This window comes from Aplidium turbinatum, chromosome 3, assembly GCF_918807975.1.
Source record: "Aplidium turbinatum chromosome 3, kaAplTurb1.1, whole genome shotgun sequence".
Taxonomy (NCBI): Eukaryota; Metazoa; Chordata; class Ascidiacea; order Aplousobranchia; family Polyclinidae; genus Aplidium; species Aplidium turbinatum.
Window position 1 is genome coordinate 18,713,233 of NC_137474.1, and position 25,603 is coordinate 18,738,835.

The 25,603-nt window shown below is 37.8% G+C and overlaps 1 protein-coding gene across 1 annotated transcript; it reads left to right on the top strand.

The window, feature by feature from the left end:
- Positions 1–25,339, top strand: LOC145766306 (creatine kinase, flagellar-like). The gene is made up of 26 exons (XM_082577987.1): positions 1–62; positions 2,502–2,529; positions 3,180–3,337; positions 4,169–4,291; positions 4,569–4,726; positions 5,154–5,347; positions 6,267–6,507; positions 6,594–6,721; positions 7,127–7,212; positions 7,498–7,674; positions 7,767–7,884; positions 8,301–8,404; positions 8,758–8,867; positions 9,185–9,327; positions 15,011–15,134; positions 15,984–16,086; positions 16,947–17,088; positions 17,394–17,535; positions 17,924–18,041; positions 18,523–18,657; positions 19,044–19,248; positions 19,514–19,638; positions 19,832–19,970; positions 23,568–23,732; positions 24,398–24,499; positions 24,575–25,339. The coding sequence occupies exons 1-26, from the start codon at positions 38–40 to the stop codon at positions 24,699–24,701; spliced, it is 3,420 nt and encodes a 1,139-aa protein (XP_082434113.1). The 5' UTR covers positions 1–37; the 3' UTR covers positions 24,702–25,339.
- The last annotated feature ends 264 nt before the right edge of the window (positions 25,340–25,603 follow it).

A 25,603-nucleotide genomic window follows, 5' to 3' on the forward strand; every position in this document is an offset into this window, starting at 1 on the left:
AATACAAGTTTTGAGTTGTATACTAACAATATTCAACATGGGCTGTGGGTTATCATCACCAAGTAAGTGATAAGAAGCAATATGATAAATATATACAAGTTTCAAGCATGCTGTAGCTACGTCAGTTATTAGTTTATTTTTAGTTGAATAAGTTTATTAAATGCAACCAAGCCTCATAGTTGTTGTCAGCTCAAGCTCATGTCCTAGCATTGCTTTTGTCTTCAATTCGAAGTTGGCTTTGGATGGTGATGTCTTATGTCACTTTGGAGGCCCAGTTTACGATGGAAAAGATGTGGGCAAAAGTCAAATTGCATGGAGGGTGGAAAACATGGTTGTTATAGCTTTTCTTTTCTGATGTTTCATTTTTCATGAGTTTTTGTATCCTAGTTTCTTCAAAACATTTCGTGTCTTCTCTTTCTCCAGAGTGACCTGTCACTAGCAAGTTGTTCCCATGATTCCAGATCACTGTTTGCCTGGTTGAAGGTGACTTTCAGCTAATCTTTGTATCGCATTTTTGATCTTCCGGGGGGTATTTTTCCTCTCTCTAGTTCCCCATAGAGCAAGCTTACGTTAACATCAACAATGCTGTGATTGACTGGTGTTTTATTGTGGTAAACATTAGACAAATAATGTAATTATAGAAGACAACTGAGCGCACAAAGAAAACTACACTTCAGAAGAAATATCTATCAAATATAGAGGAAAGATACACCGGATCACATGAATAAACAGCGTGGAGCTGTAAAGTAAGAGATCATGATGGTCTTTCAATCAAACAGCCATTCCCATCCTTGCTGATTAGAAATAGCCTTTATTCCAAATGCAGCAACGTTTACCCACTAACACAGAATTTGATTTGTACTGATCACAAAGTAAAAATGAGGTCTTATGGCAACCCAAAAAAATCTATGAGAGACTGTGGCAATATGAACCCCGGGCATTGTGAGCCAGCTTATTTTTTCGCAACTGGTAAAAAGCTCTGAAACCTCAAAAGCATGTTTTGGTCACAATGGCAACCATGCTTTGTTTTAGGACATCGTGTTGTGTCAGCAGTTATTTGTTTTCGAACAAATTAGAAAAATATGATTTTAAAGACCATAAGTAAGTTCAGTTTTCCTTTTTGATATCTAGAACAACGTATAGAGAGAAGCTAATTGTCCAGATTTTTGATCAAAGAAACATAGTACGGTAGTAATGAAATTTTACTGCAAGTCAATTTTTTAGATGATGCTGACATAATTTTTTTAACAACACCTTTAGTGAGAAAACTTCATCCGGGGCGTTTTTGTTGTTTGTTTTCTTTAGGCTAAAATTAAAATGGTAAGAGCATTCATCAACCAAACTGAGCATGATAGTTTCCTTTATACAAGTCCTGCCTTTGATGCTGTAAAAAAGGAGGAAAAGTTAGAGTAGCTCCAAGAGAAGATAGTTTAAGACAAAAATGTGGCGAAGTTCAATGGGTAGAAAAGATTAGTTTGTTGTCTTGGACAAGTCCTACTATTTGATTCCACTGAGATAGAGATAAATTGAGATAGAGGACAGACAGTGAGATAGAGAATAAACACTGAGATAGAGGACAGACAGTGAGATCCTTAGGCTCAACTAGATTCCATTGCAATCTTAACACACTCAGTATGAAGTCAACTGAGTACACAATCTAAACACCTAATTGTGTGTACAAGTGAGATGTTATTCTTACACTTCATTTTGCTGACTTGTTTCATCCATCATTTGCTATGTAGGCTTTCACCTGAACCATTTGGGTTTGCCTGTTGTATTTGTATCCAATTCTTATTTGTTTAACACTTTCTTTCATTTATTGAAGAACGGTTTTCTTACACGGTTTGTCAAGTATAAATTTTTGCATGAGCTTTGAATGAAATTTTGGACAGTTATCAAACAAATTTAATATTGGTTCATAATACCCCAGCATGGTTCATGATACCCAGATGAATATTTTTATGAAAAAATGCAATAACAAAAAATTTCTGATTATCAATTGTGCTTGTGAAATGTGTAAGGTACCTTGTGATGCTATGTAACTTCAAACTTTTAAAGCCCTGCATCAACTTAAAAGAGACCGTAGAGTTTTAAATTTTTCTGGTTGATATTGCCCTGGTCTCCATACACTATTCAAGATTGTTGGTATAACATATACTTTATGGTTAATGTTATATAACATGCAGGATCGATATCATCAAGAGAACTTGGCATTAACAACACATCAATTTTTTTTTCACAACTACAAAATACAATTGAACAGTGAACACCTCAATTGTTTTAAAATCAGTAGAACAATGCATGCAAGTAAACAGATAGCCTATGTAAGCTACAAGATACATTAGCTCCGTGTGGAATAGGTCCAACATACTCAGAAGAAAGTTAACTTCAATCACAATAGCATTTCTTACACAACATAAGCATGGCATAAGCTTGTCTATGAAGCTCATTGTACGATGAGGTTTTGTATTGAAATTAATTTGCAAATTATCTTGTTGCAGCTGCTGGTGTCACCAATGCGAAACCGGGGTAAGTGAACTTTGAATACCGCAGAGATTTGCTTGGCAACAAAGTTTTTCTTCGTGTTAAATTTTCCGATACAGACACAGCCTTGAATAATAATTCTCCACTACAGGTCTGTCAGTTCTTCACATTAAAACAGTTTGCACAAATAAAAAACCTATGACATGCAACATTGAAGCATCTTTGCATTCATCTCGAGGTATTTTCTTTGATTTTTTTCATAAGTAACTATTTTAAGTCTCCAGCTAAAACGATTGAATACGATTTTAAATACAGTTCATGTTTGAATTGATACTTAGCTGTGTATTGTAAATTGGAATGAAAGCAATTATCCCCAATGTATAATATTGGGAGATACATATAACGCATGCTGTATACTAGTATGTAGTATGCAATGCATATTATGTTAGATATGTACAAAGGTATTGCTTAAATTACGTGTCATTTTGCAGTAATTTAAAAGTAAGAAAAGAAACAGTTATCGGGTTTATTAATCTGGTTTGTAAAGCACTTGGTAAAACGCACATCTGCAATGGACACAGCACGATATTAATCAGACTTTATTATTGAGAAATTTGGTTTGAAGCTTGTTTAGCTTTACATTCTTGATTGCTGGTTGCTTGCGTGCGTCTTCATTTTGTGTCATTTGTTAAAAGCAAATCAGACAGCAAAGTCAGCAAGGTACCAGACAACTATCCAGATCTATCGAAGCACAACAACCATATGGCAAAATGTTTGACCCCACAATTGTACAAGGAACTTAGCCCTCTAGTGACATCAAGTGGTGTTACGTTGGACCAATGCATCCAAACAGGTGAGATGCAAATGGATGCTCGAGTACTTTTTTCATTAGTTGCTACAGCATTGCATGCAGGATTTTCTAAATCGTTTCATATTTGTGGGTCTCTTTGACTACTTTGAAACATTTGCGGATCCAAATATGGATAAAAACTGCAACAATTTTATGTTTTGGTATTGTGGGAAAAATTATCTATTGACTATTGTTAGCTGTATGTATGTTTTACCGGTTGCTATTTAAAATGAAACTAATCATCGTGGCCAAATGATTTTGCCAGTTTGACTTTACTTATAGAAGCAGCACGTTGTGCATCACTAAAGGCTATGTACTCCCACTTGGGAATCGCTGTGTTGCATCACGAGTGCCGGGTTTGTCTCCTTGTTGCGTTCCAACCCCAAGAAATGCCACTCATGATGCATACATAGAAGAGTTAGAGCTTTTTTGCCATTGTTTTGGGAAGTTGAGCGTTTGTCTGCTCCCGGAATAACATTTTCAAAACAGATAGTCTTATATAATGACTCACGTACAATTTATTCAAGTGTTTCTGTATATAACCTATATTGATCATGATGTGTTTGCCTACTTTGGTTTGGCTACTTTGTGTTGAACCTTTTATCGAAAGTGAATAGGCTACTCTGTTAGTATTTAAAATATCTTTTTCATAAAAGTTAAATAGCTCACTACGAACAACTTACCAGTTGTCTGCAAGACCTTGTTTGTGACTGACTCAACTTTTGTATTGAGGTTTAGTTATTACTATTTTTACTTGTGTCAAATAAAACAATATATTATTTTGTTCGTAGAACTGATGATGTTTTTTGTGACGAATCGTTATTGTTCTCTTAGGAGTGGACAATCCAGGCCATCCATTCATCATGACTGTGGGAGCCGTAGCGGGAGATGAAGAGAGCTATGAAGTGTTTGCTCCTCTTTTCGACAAGATAATCAACGCCAGACATGGAGGATACGGTTAGCCAATAGCCATCTTTCTAAGATGCATTTAACTGTTTGTTGTTGGTGGTGGCATAGAAGTCGCATCAAGACCTTTATCAATTTATGATATTTTGCTTGCTTAAGTTTATTTCTTTTAAACGGTGGTGTATTTTATAACGGTTTTGAGATAAATTGTAAAGCTCCACTACAGTCGTGCCCTTTAGAAATTCATCACTAGAGAATTTGCAGCAACAATTTGTCACCGAGGACGACTATGCCAGTTTTTATAAAAGTTTTTATTATTGTCACTTAGAAAAAGATCAGATTCACAAAACCGACCTCAATCCAGACCATTTAGTGGGAGGAGACGATCTTGATCCAAAATATGTCCTCTCCTCTCGGGTCCGCACAGGACGCAGCATTGCTGGACTGGCTCTTCCTCCGTGCTGCAGTCGTGCTGAGCGAAGAGAGGTGAGAAGTTGTGATAATAATTTGTATTAATATTATATTCTCTTACCCTTCCCATAGTTGTCATTTAAATTTAGTTATAGTGACACCACTGCCTTTCAAGTGACGTGATTGCATAGGATGCTCAATGCTCATTGCTCAACCAAAATACGCTGAAAGCTACGAAAGTTGCACAAACTATTCAGGATATTTCCATACCAGATAATCACATAATTTTTGTCATCGTGTATGAATTGTAAATCCCAAACTGTTGCCAATCATCGTCCGAAAGTCTGTCTTGTCGTTTAACTCTAAACACTTGAAATTTGCTTAAGTGTAATTAATCGGATTAGTTTGTGCTGTGGTTTATGTAAAGACCTCGCATGATGCAACTGCATTAGAAGGAAGTGATGTTCTTTCCCTTCTTGTTTCCTCACGTTCTCATCAACAGATTGAAAAGATTCTCACGGATGCCGTCAACTCGTTGAGCGGACCTTTTAAAGGGAAATATTATCCTCTGACCGGGATGTCCGAGGAGACGCAGGAGAAGTTGATCTCGGATCACTTTCTATTCGACAAGCCAGTCTCTCCTCTGCTTCTAGCCTCCCGCATGGCACGTGATTGGCCTGAGGGAAGAGGAATTTGGTGAGTTTTCTGTGACATGCTTGCAGCGTTGATTGTTGGAATCTGGGCTTGGATGAGAATGTTTTCATTGTGACGTAATTGTTGATGAAAACGTCATGCCTAAGACTCCCATTTCAGTTTATAAGCGACCATATTTTTGCAACCACTACCTGTACTTTCTATGCAACTTGTTAAATTCCAACTCACAACCCTTCAGCCTACATTTTGGCAACTTTGCAAACTCAACATAGCTGAAAGGAGCAATTTCTGCCAGCGCTTTAAAAGTTCATGAACTCATGAAGAGTTAGTTGGACAAGGGTTGTGTGTTGCTATAGATTGCTTTCACTAAAATTTGCACTGCATAGCCGAGTGGTGAGAGCCCTGGGACGGCATTCGTAAGGGCGTCGGATCGACACCGCTGAAGAGCATGCGGTTGTGTCTTTGGCAGGACACTTAAAGATTGGCTTCCTAACCTTCCCGTCCATTTAATCAAAATCTTCAACCACCGGGTGTAAGCCTGGATACGACAACAGCAACATTGGAATTTGACCCATGCATATTGGCCAGTTGTTATTGACGCACTTGACCAATAACCAGCAGACCATCTGGAGTATTGTGATCATCATCTTCAAAAGTGTTATAGTTTGTTTTAGCAATGAAACATTTGAATTTCACAGTTGATTTTTTGATGTCATGTATGTGGTGTATTTGGTATTTTAATTTAAAGGCCATCTTGTTATGTATGACTTAAGCGCTATAATGCCAAACTACGTGTGATGTCACTGCAATGTGCTATGAATAGCATGTAAAGTTGCATATAATATATTGATATTAAAGTAAAAATGCAGATGCAAAAATTACTTGTAAAATCTTGCTTGGTATACTTCTCCAGATATGCACTTTTATAAATGAGTTTAACCATTTCCTATACGGCCTTCAGGCATAATGAGGAGAAAAACTTCCTTGTTTGGGTGAATGAAGAGGATCATAGCCGCATTATCTCCATGGAGACTGGTGGGAACATGCGACGCGTCTTTGCTCGATTCTGTGAAGGATTGAAAAAAGTAGAAGAAGCGATCACCAAGAAAGGTCATCGCTACATGTGGAACGAGCACCTCGGATACATCCTGACCTGCCCATCCAACCTGGGCACTGGACTGAGAGGAGGCGTGCATTTGAAGGTGAGTTGGTGATGTCTTGGAGTGCTTTATTTCTTCTTGAGTGTTAATTCCAGCTTTCTTACTTCATTTAATCTGTCCTCTCACAGATTCCACTCGTGTGCAAGCATCCCAAGTTCGAGACCTTGCTGAAGCAGTTGAGGCTCCAGAAGCGCGGCACAGGAGGAGTGGACACCGCATCCACCGATGGAACGTTCGACATCTCCAACTCGGACAGGTAAGTAACATAGCGTTGATATTTCCGATAAATTTTTTTTAACATCAGACATCAAACGTTTGTACTGTTGGTCACTCACTCGAGGAAGCTAGGCTGTACTTGGGCAGCGTGAGGTAGTAGATTCATGAGAGGGTTCATTGATGAGTGGCCTTCCAGAAACAGACTTAAAAAACTTGTCCCTAGACGACCTGAATTTGACATCTGGCTTTATCATTCCGAACGCTGTCAAATGATAAAAGTGTTTTTCGTTAGTCTCATCCCCATGTATGTGTAAACAAAGAATGAGATGATGGCCCACAACATATTGTCAATATCGCTACAACTTTGTAAGAGATCTTTCATAACTGACAGCTAAACTCTATGACAATTATGAAACGACAAAGGCTAACCTGTGGTGTTTTGCAGGCTCGGTTCTTCTGAAGTGGAGCAGGTTCAGTGCGTCATTGATGGTGTGAACCTCCTCATTAAGATGGAAAAGCGACTGGAAGCAGGTGCGCTGTTGCTTTAAGACAGAAATTTACATTCGTTGCAATGAATCGTTATTTTGTTATTGAAGACTCGAGCTTGAAGAATAGGAGATTAATGTTTTGCACAGCAATAGCAAACCACGCATTGAACCTCTGCACGTGCGTTAACTCAAAATTTCTAAAATATGGTTTAAATAGTTCTTAGTTAAAATAAGTTTTGTTTTTCAGTTGTTATGGGCGGAGTCGCATAGCTGTTTCTTGCCTGTATTAGTTGCTGGTGGTATCTTTCATGCTTGTAATGTGTTTCAGGTCAGGACATATCTGACTTGCTGCCATCATCGACTCCTCCAGCTCGGGATGAGAACTACCCTGATTTGTCCGGTCACAACAACTGGATGTCCAAATGCCTCACTCCTTCTATTTACAGCAAGTTGAAGGATCGTCAAACTGTGAACGGGTTCACTCTCGACAAATGCATGCAGACTGGTGAGTCAAGGTTGGCATTGGAAGAACAATCAACACAACATATTACAAAAAACTTGCCGACTTTGTCATTGCTTACCAACCCACCTTTGTAGGAGTGGACAACCCAGGCCACCCCTTCATCATGACTGTGGGCTTAGTGGCTGGGGATGAGGAGAGTTACTCAACATTCTCTGAACTCTTCGATCCAGTGATCCGAGGAAGACACGGCGGGTAAGGACGATTTGAAGCTGTGACGTTCACAAGGTTATACCATTTTCTTTTGTAAACTTTGCGCTGTCAATGATGCTGCCTGGTTTGAAGCTTCTTCGGTGGAATTATGAAACAACGTTTTCTTAGACAAAATTTGAGCACTAATATATCTTGGAAGTTTTCCATTTTTTTTTTGCTATTGCAAAGATCATTTTAATTGAATATCATGGAACATTTAAAAGTGAAACTAAATGTGAGAAAAGTTCTTCTGCTGTACCGTGAAAGACGTGATGGACGTTTACTGTCACACTTGTTCTGATTTCACAATATCTTAACTCCGTAACACTTTTTGGCATACTTTGTTGAACGTCGAATGCGATAATGTTCATAATTTATATTATAAGATTCACAACAACTTAATGACTGCTCTTCATCAGATACCCATCCAATGGAGTTCATAAGACTGATCTGGATGCTTCTCATCTTCGTGGAGGAGACAATCTCGATCCAAAATATGTCCTCTCATCCCGCGTCAGAACAGGCAAGTCACTGTGACAACTTTCCTGTTTTCGTAGTTATCGTTTATTCCTTGCTGTGAAAATTTTTATTAATTTCATAGGAAAATTTAACTAGACGTTTGCCTGGTGGTAATGACGTCTATGCAACGTTCGAAAGGATGTCTGTTCGACTCCATTCCAGAGCACGCGGCTGTGTCTCGGCAATTATACACTCAGCTGAATCGATGATTACATGTCCTTTTGCTGCTTCCAGTCCGTCATGTTGCATCTGTGATTAGCAGTGTACTGTATGTTGTCGCAATAGCCGCAAAATGGAACATATTTATTATTATATTGTTTTTGATTTTTATCTTTCCACTGCATTGACGACTTCTAGGTCGCAGCATTCGCGGTCTGTCCCTTCCGCCATGGTGCACGCGCGCTGAGCGGAGACAGGTTGAGAAAGTGGTCTGCGAGGCACTTGCTGGGCTGGATGGACCTCTGAAGGTCGGTAGCTTGACTTTATAAGAATTACGTGTTGTTTAGCCTCGTCGTATCATTTCCAGCGTTACAACGCTGGCACTGTTGCATGATCTGTGAAAAAGTTCATGGTGTACATCACTTTTGTTACATGATGCACGTCATCATTCATCATATATCAGATACTGGAACTGAGTTCAAAGTGTATTGCAGTGTTTGGGATTAGTTCACTCGTAATTGTTGAGAAAATACTCTTTATGAGACTGAACAATATCTTGTGTGTGACCGTGGCGTGTCCGTTTTTTGTGATGACATAGTGAACCAAGTGATGACGTGTTACACAGGGAAGTTACTATCCACTGAAGGGAATGACAGAAGAAACGCAGAATCAGTTAATAGATGACCACTTCCTGTTCGACAAGCCTGTTTCTCCCCTCTTAACCAGCGCAGGGATGGCTCGGGATTGGCCGGATGCAAGAGGGATATGGTGAGCTGGTTGCTCTTATTGTACACTCCGAGGTAGAAGGATCTTTATTTATGTCTCAAAAATATGATTGTCTCAAGACCTTGCGCACGGTCATTGTAATACAATTGGTGATTTTTTAACCAAACATGATAAAAATGACATTAAATTACTGTAAGTCGCTTAAAATGATGCCACATCTACAGGTCAGAGCATTTTTATTGTGGGCGATATATTTGTAAATTGTATCACTGATAAACAACGTTGCCGCGTTAAAATTCTATTTGGTTTTCAAGCTTATCAATACCTCGACATCAAAAGTTGCCATTTTTACATCAATTCAACGACTGGCAACGTTGCAATTTTACACTTTTTCTTTTTCTCAAAGTTTACAAGCAATCCTATGCTACTCCACAATAGCCAATACCTTTCAGTTTGAGGAACATCTTTACAGGAAACTTAATACCATAACACGGCGTCGCTTTTTTTCAAACGATTTTGTACATTAGTTCATCGCCATTTGAAGTTGCAGCGATGTGTATAATGGCAACATTTGTTGTAAAAACATTGCTGAATTTGTTTTTGTCTTGGCCCAACAAGGGATTATTCTCTTACCTCTTTAATATTTTGTTGTTTTTATTGCATTACCTATAACTTATTTAAACAATAAATGCTATTATTAAGAAAATGAAATATCTTCTGACAGGTTTTGAACCCACAACAATGCTTGATATGAACGACTCGGTTACATGTCGTGTAATACAAGCGAATTTATTTTCACACGAGTCAGTTTAATCACAAACCGCTAAAATCGATTTCGATCAGCTAGTACCTAGATCATCTTGACTTAAGCTTATTCAAATAGAATTATTTTAATATTTCTATTAATTCTATAATAATTTATTTTATTTATTTAATAATTTTATAATTTAATTGATTTTATCTATTACTAAAGGAAAAACCTGACTTGGCGATTATACACGTTCTTTGTGTTTAACATGCTACCATAAAACGATTTTCAGTAAAATTTTTCCCCATTGCGGTCTGATCAGCATTCCGTGCGTGCTTTTGTCAAAGCTGTCAAAACGAGAATGGTCTTAAGCAGCGAAGCGTGCGACTGTACAGTGTAGGGCGGGTCACGAAATCACTTTTTTTTATATCTACTTGCCTCATACGGATTTTGATGGATAGACACCTAAAATTGTTGTATACAAAATTTCAGCTCATTTGAACAATGGTTTGGGATGAGGAAATCGCGTTTAATTTTTGCCAAAAATTGCAAAATTGGGTAAAAATGCGAAATTTTAGATTATGTTCAATCTATGTTTTTCAAGTAAAATTTATTTGCTGTGGCCTTGTACTTATTTTTTAGACAGGTATGGACTTGCTGAAGTAAGTTAGAGCTGCAGAGATTGCATTTTATTGTTTATTGTAGTAGTATGAAACATTGAATTTTTTCCGAAAATTGCAAAAAACGCAAAATTTTGAATTATGTTCAATCTATATTTTTCAAGCGAAATGCGTTTGCTGTGGTCTTATACTTATTTTATAAGACAGTTATAGAATTACTGAAGATAGTTGTATCTGCAGAGATTCCATTTTATTATTTATTGCAGTAGTATTAACATTGAATTTTTGTCGAAAATCTACTGCTTTAATGATCGTAGAACATCACTATTCACTAATCTTAATTTTGTATTTTTCAGATTTATTAATATCTAATTATTAAGTAATTCCACATGAAATAATACCTACAAAACTGTATAAACGGAAATGCCGAGAACTCCAAGAAGTATGATACAAGATATAAAGTTTGTCATATTGTCGGACCATCTAAGCCACTTCCACTGGCTGAACTGCCTACACTAAGAGATGTTTTTAATTACTTAAATCTTTTGAAAGAGAGATGTGTCGGGAATTTTAATGAGATAAAGGAAATTGAAAATATCATTCAACCCATTAAGAATATGTTTATCAAGGCTGGTTCCAACATACCTCTCAAGGATGATAAATCCATTCGGAATAAATTGGTACGTCACATTAAAGATTATAGCAGTTTGAAGAGAAAAAGTCTAACCGCAAAGAAGGAGAAATTGTTTTTGGAACGATTAGATAGAATTGTAGATATCATCAAATGTAATTGTCCGATTTGGCTTTGTAGTGATTATGGTTGCGATGGTTGCAAATACAAGGCTCACACAAGATGCAAATGTGCAACAGATGCTAAACTCCCATTAGTAGACTTTCATTTTGTTATGGATCAAAGACTAAGAAATTCTGAGAGACCTAGCAGCTATCAGATACAGAATATTCACCGTGCTGAAACATCATATCTATAAAAAAAAAATTATTCTAAAGCTGTGGAAGAATCACGTCAATCAACGCAGGAATATAATAACGAGGCTATTGATAGTTTTTCTGACTCATCAAGTTTGGCATCAGTTGTGAATTCAGAATCAGAATATGAAGCAGATTTTTCAACAACATCATAGAGTGAAGATTTTAAGGATTTAAAACATTTTAAGGACTACCGTGATCCAATCGGAGAGATTTGGCATTTCGAATCGCGCCACAGCAGCCATCTGTACTGCGCTCCTTGTTGATTTGGGCGTGGTCACGAAAAATGACACACAATTAGTAATTGATCACAACAAAATTAGAAGAGATAAAGAAGCAATAAGAAACGAAAATGATCAATCGGCTGTAAGTCCATTGCAATATGTTTTACATCAGAGCTTATTGTTTGATGGGAGAAAAGATCTAACAATGGAGAAAAGGCATGAAACTGGTGGACACCATCTTGTAAGAAGAGAACATTATACAATCGTAAAACAGCCTGGTGGAGAGTTTCTAACACATGTGACTCCAGACAGTGGACGCAGTCAAGATGTAGCTAATTGCATATATGATGTGATCAAAAATAAGAATATGACACGATGTATGCAGTTTATTGGTTGTAATTCAACTAATGTGAACACAGGAAGATTCGGTGGAGTAATTGCTCTTGTTGAAAAAGAATTAGGTCTCAGATTAGTATGGTTGATTTGTGAGTTACACACAAACGAACTGCCATTTCGACACTTGTTTATTGAACTGGACGGGCCAACCACTGGAAATGAATCATTCAAAGGACCTATTGGCCGTCTTTGTAAAAATGTTGAAGATTTGTCTATCAATAATAACTTCTCCCCAATAACTGTTGATGCTGGGCTTCCACTTCCAGAATTACCTGGCGATGTTGTTAAAGATTTATCATGCGACCAAAAATATTTATACGAGATCACACACACCATTACAACGGGACAAATTTCACCACATATTAAATCAAAAATTGGGCCACTAAATCATGCTCGCTGGCTTACACTTGCATCCAGGGTTTGTCGTTTGTATATAAGTCAACACAATTTGAATGAAAAATCTAGTGAGAATCTTCTACACTTAGTTAACTTCATTGTAACAAATTATGCTCCATTGTGGTTTAGGATCAAATGTCAGCCACTCTACAAAGATGCTCCGTGCCATATATTTGAATCACTGCAAAGAGTTAAACTGCTTCCAGAAAAAATTCAAAACAGTGTAACACCTTATATCCAAAGAAATGCATACAGTGCCAATAGTGAGAACCTCCTTCTGGCAATGATCGCTGACAATGACCCAATAATACGAGGAAAAGCGGTCGATACTATAAGAAAGATACATGGTCAAAATAGATTTGGAGATGACAGTGTGAGACAGTTCAATGTACCAACACTCAATTTTAAAGCGGAGGATTATACCGAAATGATAAACTGGGATAATCCAACGGAATCAGTTTTAACAACGGAGCTTGGATCATTTCAGTTGGAAAAAATCAGAAAGGTTCCATTACTGTTTGGTAAAATTGCGATCACACCCAGTCAATTGAAAGGGCTATTAAGATTGTTACAGAAGCAAGCAAAACCGTTTCTGGATTTAGAAGAAGAGAGGGAATGATTCTTTCCCAATTGAACTCCCGAAAACTCCATGCATCATCTGAATCAAAGCAGGATTTTATGTCACTGACAATGACAGCCAACACTTGACACTCCCAAGTTTACTGTTTTTGACATTTTCGGCAAAAATTCAATTTTTAATACTGCCGCAATAAATAATAAAATGCAGTCTCCTGCAGCTATAACTATCTGCAGTGAGTCCATATCTCCCATAAATAATAATTTAAAGTCATGCTTTACTTTAAAAGTATAGATTGAAGGCAATCTAAAAGTTCGCATTTTTACCCAATTTTGCGATTTTCGGCAAAAATTTAATTTTTAATACTACTACAATAAATATTAGAATGCAATCTCTGCAGCTCTAACTTACTTCAGTAAATCCATACCTGTCTAAAAAATAAGGCTACAGCAAACGAATTTCACTGGAAAAATATAGATTGAACATAATCTAATATTTCACATTTTTACCCAATTTTGCGATTTTCGGCAAAAATTAAACGCGATTTCCTCATCCCAAACTATTGTTCAAATGAGCTGAAATTTTGTATACAACAATTTTAGGTGTCTATCTATCAAAATCCGTATAAGGCAGGTGGATATCAAAAAAAAGTGATTTCGTGACCCGCCCTACGTACAGTCTACGTCACTATGGACTAGCAATTAGCTGATCGCGCAATAGTTGTTACTGCGGCGATTTAACTGTAGGCTATGTATATGTATGTACGTCAAAACATCAGATTTCAACATCAAAACATCACACAGTTTGCTCAAAACATCAGATCTGATGTTAGTGTTAACGTGCCTTTTGTTATTGCTGTCGATAGTGACGTATTCTCGAGCAGTGCTTGCACTTTTTGATCATTTTGAAAAAAATTAAAAATAAATAAAACATTGGACTTTGGGCCTTGCCAGTGCCATTGAAAACAAATTTTTTTCGGTAATTTTTCTGGAAATGTATTCTTGAATGTTCAGTTTACGCATTTTAATGTTTATTTCCCGTTTGAAAATTTCGTTTAGTATGCCTTTAATATTTATAATAATGGCTGCACTGCTGTTAAACATTAGGCTACCAGTCAATTGATGTAAATATTTACAAATTACAAAAAATGAGTTGCAAGATGCAAAGAATTACAATCTAGTTCTGATCTTTTAAATTTTGGGTTTTGATGAATAAGTTTCTTCACAAAAAGGCATGTCACTGATTTTGTAGCTAAACCCACGTTTCTACATTGCGTTTTCTTTTCGAATTCTTTATAAATAGCATTAGTCTTGGTATTAAAATGACCGCAAGCAATTTTTCTTTTGAATTCTCTTGAAAATGAAATGTTTCCAGGCCTAATTTTTTTGTTGAATCCAATTTGTACGTTTGGACATGGAGAACAAGCAAACAAGCGCGGGAAACTTTTTAAAGAAACGTCTTAGAGGCTTTTGTGGCATCCGCTGGTCGTAGCCCTTTGTAATTCTGAGGGTTTTTTTCAAATTTATTTATAGTTATGTTGGTTTGATGTTCATCATTTCGAATACCTATAAAACAAAAGTCTAATGTCCATTTAATAAACTCTAACAAAACTGGGACTCGAACCATTATCCTGTTGATCTGTGACCCGACGTACTGCTGCCAGTACAAGTTTAGATGTAAACTTCTTCAAAGTCACTTCAACAATTGCTACCTTCATGTCCCACATGCGCTCCAAGGGCGGTGGACTCTCTGAATGAACAAACTTCTTCCTTGGCAGGCACAACGACTCAAAGAACTTCTTGGTTTGGGTAAATGAAGAAGATCACATGCGGATTATATCAATGGAGAAGGGGGGCAACATGAGAGCCGTGTTTGAAAGGTTCTGCGATGGCCTAAACAAGGTGAGCCTTCTACTGCCGTTAACTGCGCCTGTGTGAAAATATGAAGCGCTTGTTGAAAACGACTTATGCGCACCGTCGTGTTGGTTAGGCTAACATTTATTAAGAATACACAACTATGCAATTGATTGAGTTTCGCTTTTAGCAGCATGATCGTTGCTTACTTCACAGTGTAAATTCTAACGATCTGTTTTTAAAGCCTGATGCTGCGAGTTTTCGTTGTGGCAATATCGAATTGCACGAGCTTTCGGAACACAGTTCTGTGTTCACGAATGGTGTTGAATTCAGTGAGTGGTTCTTTTATGTAGCTCTTTGGTTTGGTTTTAGGCTGCCGGCAGTTGAGTTTCTGTGCTGTTAGGCGCTATTGCTATGAAATTTTTTTGAATCAGTTGTTAGTAGAATAGGTGACGTAGTTCTTCTCTTTCGGCACGGTTGTTGATTTTTGGATTTTGTCTGCTTATGAAGATGGCCTCTTTGAAACGTAATTGTACCGCGTCATTTTCTCTGGAAATAATTTTAAATTCAAAGTCGGCGTGGCACTGTTGCTGATGATTAAAGACCGAACTTTTATCTGAGCTAAGGTGTTCTTTGATGCGGGAGTGGAGTGGGCGGATCGTGCTGCCTATATAGCTTCCCCTGCGTTTTTGCATGTGATCTTGTAGACACAGTTCTTGGTGGTACACATGTCGTCGTTCCGTAGTTGGCAGTTTTGCAGCCGGCAATACAAAACTATTCTTACCAATAAAATTTGCGTAAACACTGTCTCGTAAGATAAACTCTGCCACACCGATTTTTGTCAAGTGACTGTTTTGTTCGTGCCGATAACATTATAAAGTAGTTCCACGCTCTTAGGTGGAGGAGAGCATCAAGTCGAAAGGAGAATCATTCATGTGGAACGAGCACCTCGGCTTCATACTGACCTGTCCATCCAACCTCGGTACAGGGTTGCGGGGAGGTGAGTGCTTTCGCACAATTTAGTGGACTTTACAATAATCGATAGAGCTTCGGTAGAGAGTTTGTCTTGTTGAACCATAGGCATACGAAGCCGAGCAACGTGATCAAGTTTAACATCTTCAAGTTTATTACATTTACATAAACATAAAACTACGCAACAAATTAAGTATCGAACGTTTTCGACATCACAAGATGTCCTCTTCAGGAATAATATACATACAAATTAACTACATCTGAACAAAATACAATGGTTAACTAAATTTATAAACAGAAAAAGACAAAAAACTGCACAGTACTTCTGACTAGCTCAAACTCAACGATATAGGCTCCACGAGAATCAAAGGTAACTGCATCAAAAGGTGTTAAACAGATCACATGATATGGTAAAAAGGCAAGGTGCGAAAAAACTAATTTTAAAATACAGAGAGCAAGAAAGACGAGCCGCAAGCATACAATTGTCTGTTCAGAAGTGGATTGTGACGTTTTATGTACAGGGCTTCCTGCCAGCAGTTTTACAATAATCGTCTGACTCAAAAAGTCTTTTTGAAAGCTTTGACCTAGCAAGTTGGCAGTTTCGCATGCTTGTAGAGGTTTTGGACCAATCACACAGGCCGAGTTATTGAGTTTCACAGAGTGAAGTTTTCGATTAAATATTATTGTCATCCATTAGGTGCCGCTGCATGGTGAGCAGCTCTGGAAGTGTGTTGCTCAAGTGCACACCGACTTTGACTCAATCGTCTGGTGATGTTGATAACATTGTTTTTTACAGTGTGAAGATTACTTTTTAAGCAGAAGAAGTGAACCAATGATATTTTTGCTTTGAATGCATGTTGAATATCTAATTAATCGATCCTTGTGTAGGTGTTCACTTGAAGATTCCTCTTCTTAGCCAAAAGAAGGAATTTCCGATGATCCTAAAGCGACTTAACCTCCAGAAGCGCGGCACAGGAGGAGTGGACACCGCATCCACCGATGGAACGTTCGACATCTCCAACTCAGACAGGTAGAACTGCGATCCACATTACGATGCAACGTATTCCGTGCAGCTGTTGGTTGACAGTATTCCCAGTCAACAAAACGTTTTCGCAATTTTGAGATGGGGGAACTTTTTTTCGTTGTCAGGATGCTTTTTCTTAGTGTATCGAAAATAAGTTGTTCTGAAAATAAGTGTAGAAATATCTGTTTAATTTGAGGATGAAGATTTTTAAAAGTGTAAATGTAATACTTGATAATTCTTAGTTTGAGAAAATCGATTTGATGAAAAGAAAACTTGATGCATGAACTGCATCATCTTGCTGCACCTTACAGGTTGGGCACATCGGAGGTGGACCAGGTGCAGTCGGTCATTGATGGTGTTGAAATCCTCATCGCGATTGAGAAGCGACTGGAGGCTAAGAAGCCATTCAATGACCTTATACCCGCAGAGAAGGCTGTTGTCAAGGCAACTAAGGTATGGAGGATCCCATAGTCTCAATTGGAAGAAGTTTATATGGGCAGTTCTAACTTAACGTGGTTACTATTAGTATGAAATAGTAAAATTTTATGCTAATAAATGAAATTTAACATATATATATACCAATAAATTAATAATAAACAAACATGTGTTGTACGATCTTAGTTCATCTCGTTATTGAAGCGTCATACAAAGGAAAGTACAATAATTGATACGATTGAATTTCCATGTTGCTTTGCCAGCCCAATTGTGGTAGAACAATGCAGCTTTGTTGTAGATGTAATCGCCGCTTACATAGTACATACGTTGTAGCCAAGCTTCAGTCACTGCTTTTGCTTCCACAAGATATTGACTTCTTAGAAATATTGCTGACGCTGTGTTCCAGGCCGTGGTAACTCCATCCTTTGGTAACTTCCCCGACCTATCCTCCCACAGCAACTGGATGTCAAAGTGTCTCACTAAGGAAATCTACGATCAGCTCAAAGACAGGAAGACAAGCTTCGGTGAGCTGGACAAGTTTTTTTTTAATTCAAAGCTGTTTATTTTCGTTGATTAACTGCATTTTCCCTGCATTGACCAAATGGCATCCTCGGATGCAGTCATCACATCAATGTTTATATGAAGTAATAGATTAGCTAAAGGCTGACGACATATCGGCCCATATATTGTGAAGCCATTACCGGTGAACGGGAATAATTGAAATTGTCTGAAAACTGTGGTAGCTAATGACTTCCGAATGGGTTCTCGCTTTCAAGACGATAAAGTTTCTTGGAGACGTTTGATGCCAGGCAACATAACTCGCAGCTTTGTCACTGCAGATGTACCAGGGAGTAAGATTAGATATCATGTTTGCAAATTTTACAAAGCCGCGTTCAGACTGATGAAAGATATGTCGGTGCCCACATTATCAGCTCACTCACATATTGATCATTTCCACCGCAACTTTTGTTGTTGATCAGACTAATGAGATCATGTTCCCAACAGGCTGCACTCTAGACTCGTGCATTCAGACTGGGGTGGACAATCCTGGCCATCCATTTATCTTCACGGTCGGCCTGACTGCCGGGGACGAGGAATGCTACTCAGTCTTCAAGGAACTGTTCGAACCGGTTATTTCCAGTAGGTGGTGCTGACAATTTTTTCACCCGTTGAAGATCTGAATAAAAGAAAAGTTAATGTTGAAATATGATTTTGCAGCAAGATAACTTTTAGTACCGCCAGGGTTATTGTGCACTCATCAATCACACAATCCCTGTATCGATGGTGTGATTTTGGTGCAAGTTTTTTTTTTTTACATTTCTATGGTCACGAACCGAAGACGCGTCAATGGAATTTGGTGAATCCCTTGCACCGTGGGGGGTGGTATCTTGCTAGAGTGAAGTGATGCTTCACTTTCTACGGTTTGTACGTGGAGTGTCGCGAAATGTTGGTCTTTATGGAGTATCAGATAGCAGCAGATGTTTGGTGCTGCCTAAACCATGTGTTTCATGTGCCATTGCTTGCAGAACGTCACAATGGTTACCCTAGCGACGGAAAACACATGACTTGTTTGGACTCGAGCCAACTACGCGGCGGAATATTCGATGAGAACTTTGTCTTATCCTCTCGCGTCCGCACTGGACGCAGCATCCGAGGCTATGCTCTTCCTCCATGGTGCGACAGGAAGCAACGGAGGGATGTGGAGAAGATTGCGGTAAAGGCTCTGTCGAGGTACCAGAGTTCGTCTGGAAATATTTTTCAAAACACAGCCTCATGTAGTCACCACTTGCAATGTTTCGTGAATTATTTGATACTCACCATGAGTTTGCGCAAGGCGCTGTACGTTGCAATAAGTTATATTTTGTTGCTATTTTTACAAATTCGGATAGAAAATGTGACTATTGCTTAGTTGTGATCACGTCGCTTGGTCACGTGTTGTTTTTTGCGTCACAGTCGATGTTGAGCACATTATATTCTTATGAGTAATTGTGCTCAGACTCGGTGGCGACCTCCAAGGGAAGTACTACCCACTGAGTGGAATGACCGATAAGGAACAGGATCAATTGATTGAAGATCATTTTCTCTTTGACAAACCTGTTTCTCCTTTGCTCACCAGTGCCGGTAAACAACACACCAAAATTTGCTGTGTGCCTTGACTGGTTTTTGTTAGAAAGTATAAAATAAAACTGTTTTTAATTTTAGTATGACATCTCCAAATTGGAATTTTGTTCGAGATGTTTATTTTGTATGTATATTTTTTTTTGAGCTTATGACTCATATTATTTGTTTACTAACCACTGCATCGGATCATCAGGGATGGCGAGGGATTGGCCGGATGCGCGAGGCATTTGGCACAACTCGTCAAAGAACTTTCTGGTCTGGGTAAACGAGGAGGACCACCTTCGTCTCATCTCCATGCAGAAGGGCGGGAATATCAAGGAAGTCTTCGAGAGGTCAGTTCCCTCTGGATTAGGTCTCACTTGATCGAGTTGTAACTTTTGGTTGTCATGATAACTATGGCGAGGTTAAATCTTTAGTGATTGTGCTGGTTATCTTATATTACGCGTTACGTCAATCAAATTGAGCGGCAGTAAACGATTTATTGACCAATGAGAAATAATCGCCAAGACAGTCCCATGAGGCCAAAACGTTTCCTTTTATAAAAGTTGTGTTGTTCCGCAGGTCGATTGCGGATAAGTTTCTTGCTTGTGTTGTAGGTTATAGATTTTAGAACTACACCCCCGGTCTTGTGTCTTGCTTCTGTTGCTTTAGTTTACAGAACTTTTCATTAGGTTGAGTTTGGCAATTTCAAGGGTTTGGTGGCTTTTGCCGCTTATTCTCGTTAAACAGCGGCCACCGATGTTTTGTCACAGACGTGTAATTTTTCATGGCTCTTGAAATAAAAATGTTTGATAGACAATTATGTTCTTCAAACTAATTAAAGTTATGTTGCTCAACCTGGTAACTAGGGTGTACCAAAAAAACCTTACTTTCACTGATCTTGCTGTTGGCTGGCAAAAAGTTGTGTTTGGGGTCAAAACTAATGCTAATATAAAAAATTTTTAATTTCTTTGATGTTTGACGCCTATTTTCTTTACGTTTCCATGGAAACAACCCAAATTTTTAAAAAATGGCATAACTGGAAAACCACTATAGTTAGAAAGCTCTAATAAAGACCAAAAGTTCCAGAACACCAATATTCCTATGAGTGTTTCATACATTTTATTGGTCTAGGTAATGTAGTTTTTCAGATATTTCCTAAAATAGCGTTTTTGTAAAAAATCTAGTTAATTTACTCTAAAAATTATTTTATACAAATTTTTGCTATAGCTGGCTAAAGTGGCAATGTAACAATCACCCAGTAGTCTGGCAATGTAAACAAAAAATTAAAGTATATGTATAATTGACTAAAAACTTAAATTACCGGTATACATACAGTACGGTATTTTCTATTTGAATAAGTATGCGCCTGATGATTGTACCTTGCAGTACATGAAACCAATGGTAGCGCAAACTTTTTGTAGTTGATTAAATAATGGTTTACATTAGCTCTGTCTTTTAAACATTGAGCACTTTTATTTGCAACTGCTGCAATCAATTTCTGGATTACAGTACGGTATATATATGCAGTAAGCAATACTATTTTACTTCCATTGACAATGCTCAAGACAAAAGGTATACCAGTGGTCCAGTACCTGTGTAGCCGTAATGTGATATGCATTGTTTTACGCATCATTTCAATGAAAATCAATGTTGCTTGATTTGTAGTTTTTACAAGTACAGTTTCATTCCTTTTTTAGTAACTCTTTCTGATGATGTAGCAACTGTGGCTTGTTTTTCTCTCAATCCTTCGATATGATCTTTAAACTGTTTTGTTTTGCTGTAGAATTTCAGGTGAGTTTGTCATAAAATTCAGTAAGAAGACCCAATGCTCGTTCAGATGCATCATTGACAACTGGGATTGCTTTGATTATATTTCTTACCTTTAAGTACAGTAGATTTTTGTGCCAAAACTTGGGATTAGCTGTTAAAAAACTTGTATCTAATTTGAGCAAATTGAACGAAGTCCATGAGTCTTTTCCTATAAGGTTGTGGAATTGAGTTTGTTGTAGAAGAACTGGTATTTGCTGGATTCTGGTTTTTGGAAGTTTACTTGATTTAAATACTCCATCATACTTTAAAAGTTCTCTAGCCATTTTCTGTTTCTGAGTGAAGGAAACATGATCACTGAATAGTGAATAGTACAAAAATAACTAGGCGCTCAGAAAGGTACCACAAATGTTTACCAAACTTTGTCAAATATGCTGAAGGTATTTCAATAAAAAGTGGAGGTATAGTTGCAGAATATTTTTCCATCTCTTTCATATCATTCCTCAACTGGCAATGTAGTTTTAAACCACCATTGATTGGAGAATCAAGAAAATTGGATACAGTAAACCAGGGGTCTATATGATATAATACTAGAAAAACTGCCAGGATGCCAGACAAGTATTCCATTTTCAAGCTCCAGGAGCATCACATCATGCTCATTGGATGAGTAGAATATCAATAATATTATATATTCTTTGAAAATATCTTTATTCAAATCACAATTGCTGAAGTTAAATCTGGTATCTGGAGCAACATTGAATGAAATCTCATCTCTGGCAGTTTTTCTAGTATTATATCATATAGAGTTATAGACTAGAGCCCAGGTTTACTGCATCCAATTCTCTTGATTCTCCAATCAATGATTTAAAACTACATTGCCAGTTAAGCAATGATATGAAAGAGATGCAAAATATTCTGCAACTATACCTCCACTTTTTATTGAAATACCTTCAGCATATTTGACAAAGTTTGATAAACATTTGTGGTACCTTTCTGAGCGCCTAGTTATTTTTGCACTATTCAGCGATCATGCTTCCTTCACTCAGAAACAGAAAATAGCTAGAGAACTTTTAAAGTATGATGGAGTATTTAAATCAAGTAAACTTCCAAAAACCAGAATCCAGCAAATGCCAGTTCTTCAACAACAAACTCAATTCCACAACCTTATAGGAAAAGACTCATGGACTTCGTTCAATTTGCTCAAATTAGATACAAGTTTTTTAACAGCTAATCCCAAGTTTTGGCACAAAAATCTACTGTACTTAAAGGTAAGAAATATAATCAAAGCAATCCCAGTTGTCAATGATGCATCTGAACGAGCATTGGGTCTTCTTACTGAATTTTATGACAAACTCACCTGAAATTCTACAGCAAAACAAAACATTTCAAAGATTATCAAAGGATTGAGAGAAAAACAAGCCACAGTTGCTACATCATTAGAAAGAGTTGCTAAAAAAGGAATGAAACTGTACTTGTAATAACTACAAATCAAGCAACATTGATTTCCATTGATATGATGCGTAAAACAATGCATATCACATTACGGCTACACAGGTACTGGACCACTGGTATACCTTTTGTCTTGAGCATTGTCAAAGGAAGTAAAATAGTATTGCTTACTGCATAAGTGCATATATATATACCGTACTGTATGTATACCGGATTACCGGTAATTTAAGTTTTTAGTCAATTATATACTTTAATTTTTTGTTTACATTGCCAGACTATTGTGTGATTGTTACATTGCCACTTTAGCCAGCTATAGCAAAAATTTGTATAAAATAATTTTTAGAGTAAATTAACTACATTTTTTACAAAAACGCTATTTTAGGAAATATCTAAAAAACTACATTACCTAGACCCATAAAATGTATTAAACACTCATAGGAATATTGGTGTTCTGGAACTTTTGGTGTTGATTAGAGCTTTCTAACTATAGTGGTTTTCAAGTTACGCCATTTTTTAAAAATTTGGGTTGTTTCCATAGAAACGTAAAGAAAATAGGCGTCAAACATCAATAAAATTTAAAAATTTTTATATTAGCATTAGTTTTGACCCCAAACACAACTTTTTGCCAGCCAACAGCAAGATCAGTGAAAGTAAGGTTTTTTTGGTACACCCTACTGGTAACCCTGGTTTGACACCCACCCAGACCGGTTAAGCTTCATTTTGTTGCACAGGTTCTGCCAGGGAGTGATGACGTTTGAAGGGGAGCTGAAGAAGCAGAATGCCGAGTACATGTGGAACGAGCATCTCGGATTCATCTTGACCTGCCCATCTAACCTCGGCACTGGACTGAGAGGAGGAGTGCACATCAAACTGGAAAATCTGTGCAAAGATAGCAGGTGACGAGTGTGCCACCTTCTACTTCGGACACTATGCTATGAGTTTCTTTTTGTGATTTTAAATTTTTTTGTATTAACACGAAATTCAGCGTCTTTGTTTCGTTTCGAAAGGAAAACGATTTCGTTTCGTTGTGAATACTTTCATCGGTTCGCTTCCATAGCTGGCACTGTGCAATACAATGAACGCCCAAGTGTCGCCACAGAAGTCGATCGCATTTACCTTCCCCGCATGCGCTGCCACTCAATTCACTTCATTTCAAGGACAATGTAACCTGACGCTTCAAGTACACTGTACAGTACATTGTCGTCTTGTAGCTATCAGGTTTCCTTTGAATGACTGCTCTCTGCTGCCTTATTTGGTCAGACAGAGCAACGTTGTCATCAACACAGTCTTTGCTGTGGCAGCATGAAGTTACGTAATAGGAATGACGTGTCTTCACCTTTATGGTTTATTGCAAGAGCTGGATAGGTTTAAAAGACAACGTGGCAATAAATTGGACTTTGAGTCGGGTGCTCACTTTTGCTGCAGTTTATTTCATCAACGCTAAACGCATAGAAAGAAAACTAGCTTTATGTTGTGATACCTTGCACAATCAGGTTGGAAATTGAACTCTGCTAAGTGACTCCACCTAATTGCTGAATGACGTCGTGTGTTTATTGCACAGGTTCGGAGACATCCTTGAGAGCTTGCGGTTACAGAAACGCGGCACAGGAGGAGTCGACACTGCATCTTCTGATGGGACATTTGATATCTCCAACGTGGACAGGTGAGTACTGATGTCATTGTGACGTGACAACGCCTTGAACACACTCGTTACTCATTCGATGATGTTGCTTTCCAGGCTTGGCTCCTCCGAGCTGGATCAAGTCCAGTGTCTCGTAGATGGAGTTGAGCTCCTCATTCAAATGGAGAAGCGTCTGATCGCTCATGAGCCCATCGATGATCTGGTGCCTGCGGCGACACAATAGCGCGACTTCTACTGAACACGTCCACTGTAATTTTCGCCTTTGTTGATTTGCTTTCAAAACATTACTCACTGTGACGTCATTTTGACTTCCATCACTTGTTCAAAATTTTCCAATTGTGTTTGAACATCGACGAATCATCTGTTTCAAACATCATGGTTTCTAATCAAATCTCGTTGCAGCTCTTGTTACTATTCCCGATATCATGCACTGATTGAAATAGTTCAAGAAGTGAAACATATTCTGTGGTTTTTGATAACTTTTCTTGCTCCCCATAGCACCAAAAGTGAGATAATTTGGAAACAACTGATAAAGATAATGTTTTATTGAAACGTTTATCGATAGTTGGAAAAATTGCTGGCTGCCTTTACTTATCTTTAATGTAGCTTGCCATCTCACACTTTGTTTTTTAGTTCATTTCTTTCAGCCATTTTATTTTTTCACAGTGTTGTAGTGACCATACCATGCACCAGTGTTGTAGTTGCTTTGTTTGATAATAATCTTACCTATATTGTGTTTACTGAGCGTGTCTTTCCCAGTTACTGTGAAGTGTTGCCAAACGTTTAGTTCAGATTGATCACTCACTGTGTTGGAATTTGTGGAATGGTTGTTTTTTGCATTAAACTTCTGAGCAAGCGTGAGTTGAAAGGATGCAAAAGAGGATGTGGCCTAACTTTGGGCACGGTAAGACACAGCGCAAAAAAGAAAAACTTCAACATTTTGTTGAAATGGTTCGGCATCGAATGGATAATTGTTCTGGAGCTGATGATTTGAGTCCTCAGCTTTTTTGTATTCATTTATCAGTTTACTGTATTTATCATATAGGTTACCGTACTTGAAGCCTACGAGTACTTCAGATTGTTTGATAGTGGTAGCCTACGCAGTAGCGTTGACAGGGGGAACGT

Bases quoted from the DNA above. Each gene is read 5' to 3' on its own strand.
- LOC145766306 (XM_082577987.1), top strand. From the start codon at position 38: ATGGGCTGTGGGTTATCATCACCAA. The intron at 5,348-6,266 runs GTGAGTTTTCTG...TACGGCCTTCAG, and splicing joins CCTGAGGGAAGAGGAATTTG to GCATAATGAGGAGAAAAACT. The intron at 17,089-17,393 runs GTAGAACTGCGA...TGCACCTTACAG, and splicing joins GACATCTCCAACTCAGACAG to GTTGGGCACATCGGAGGTGG.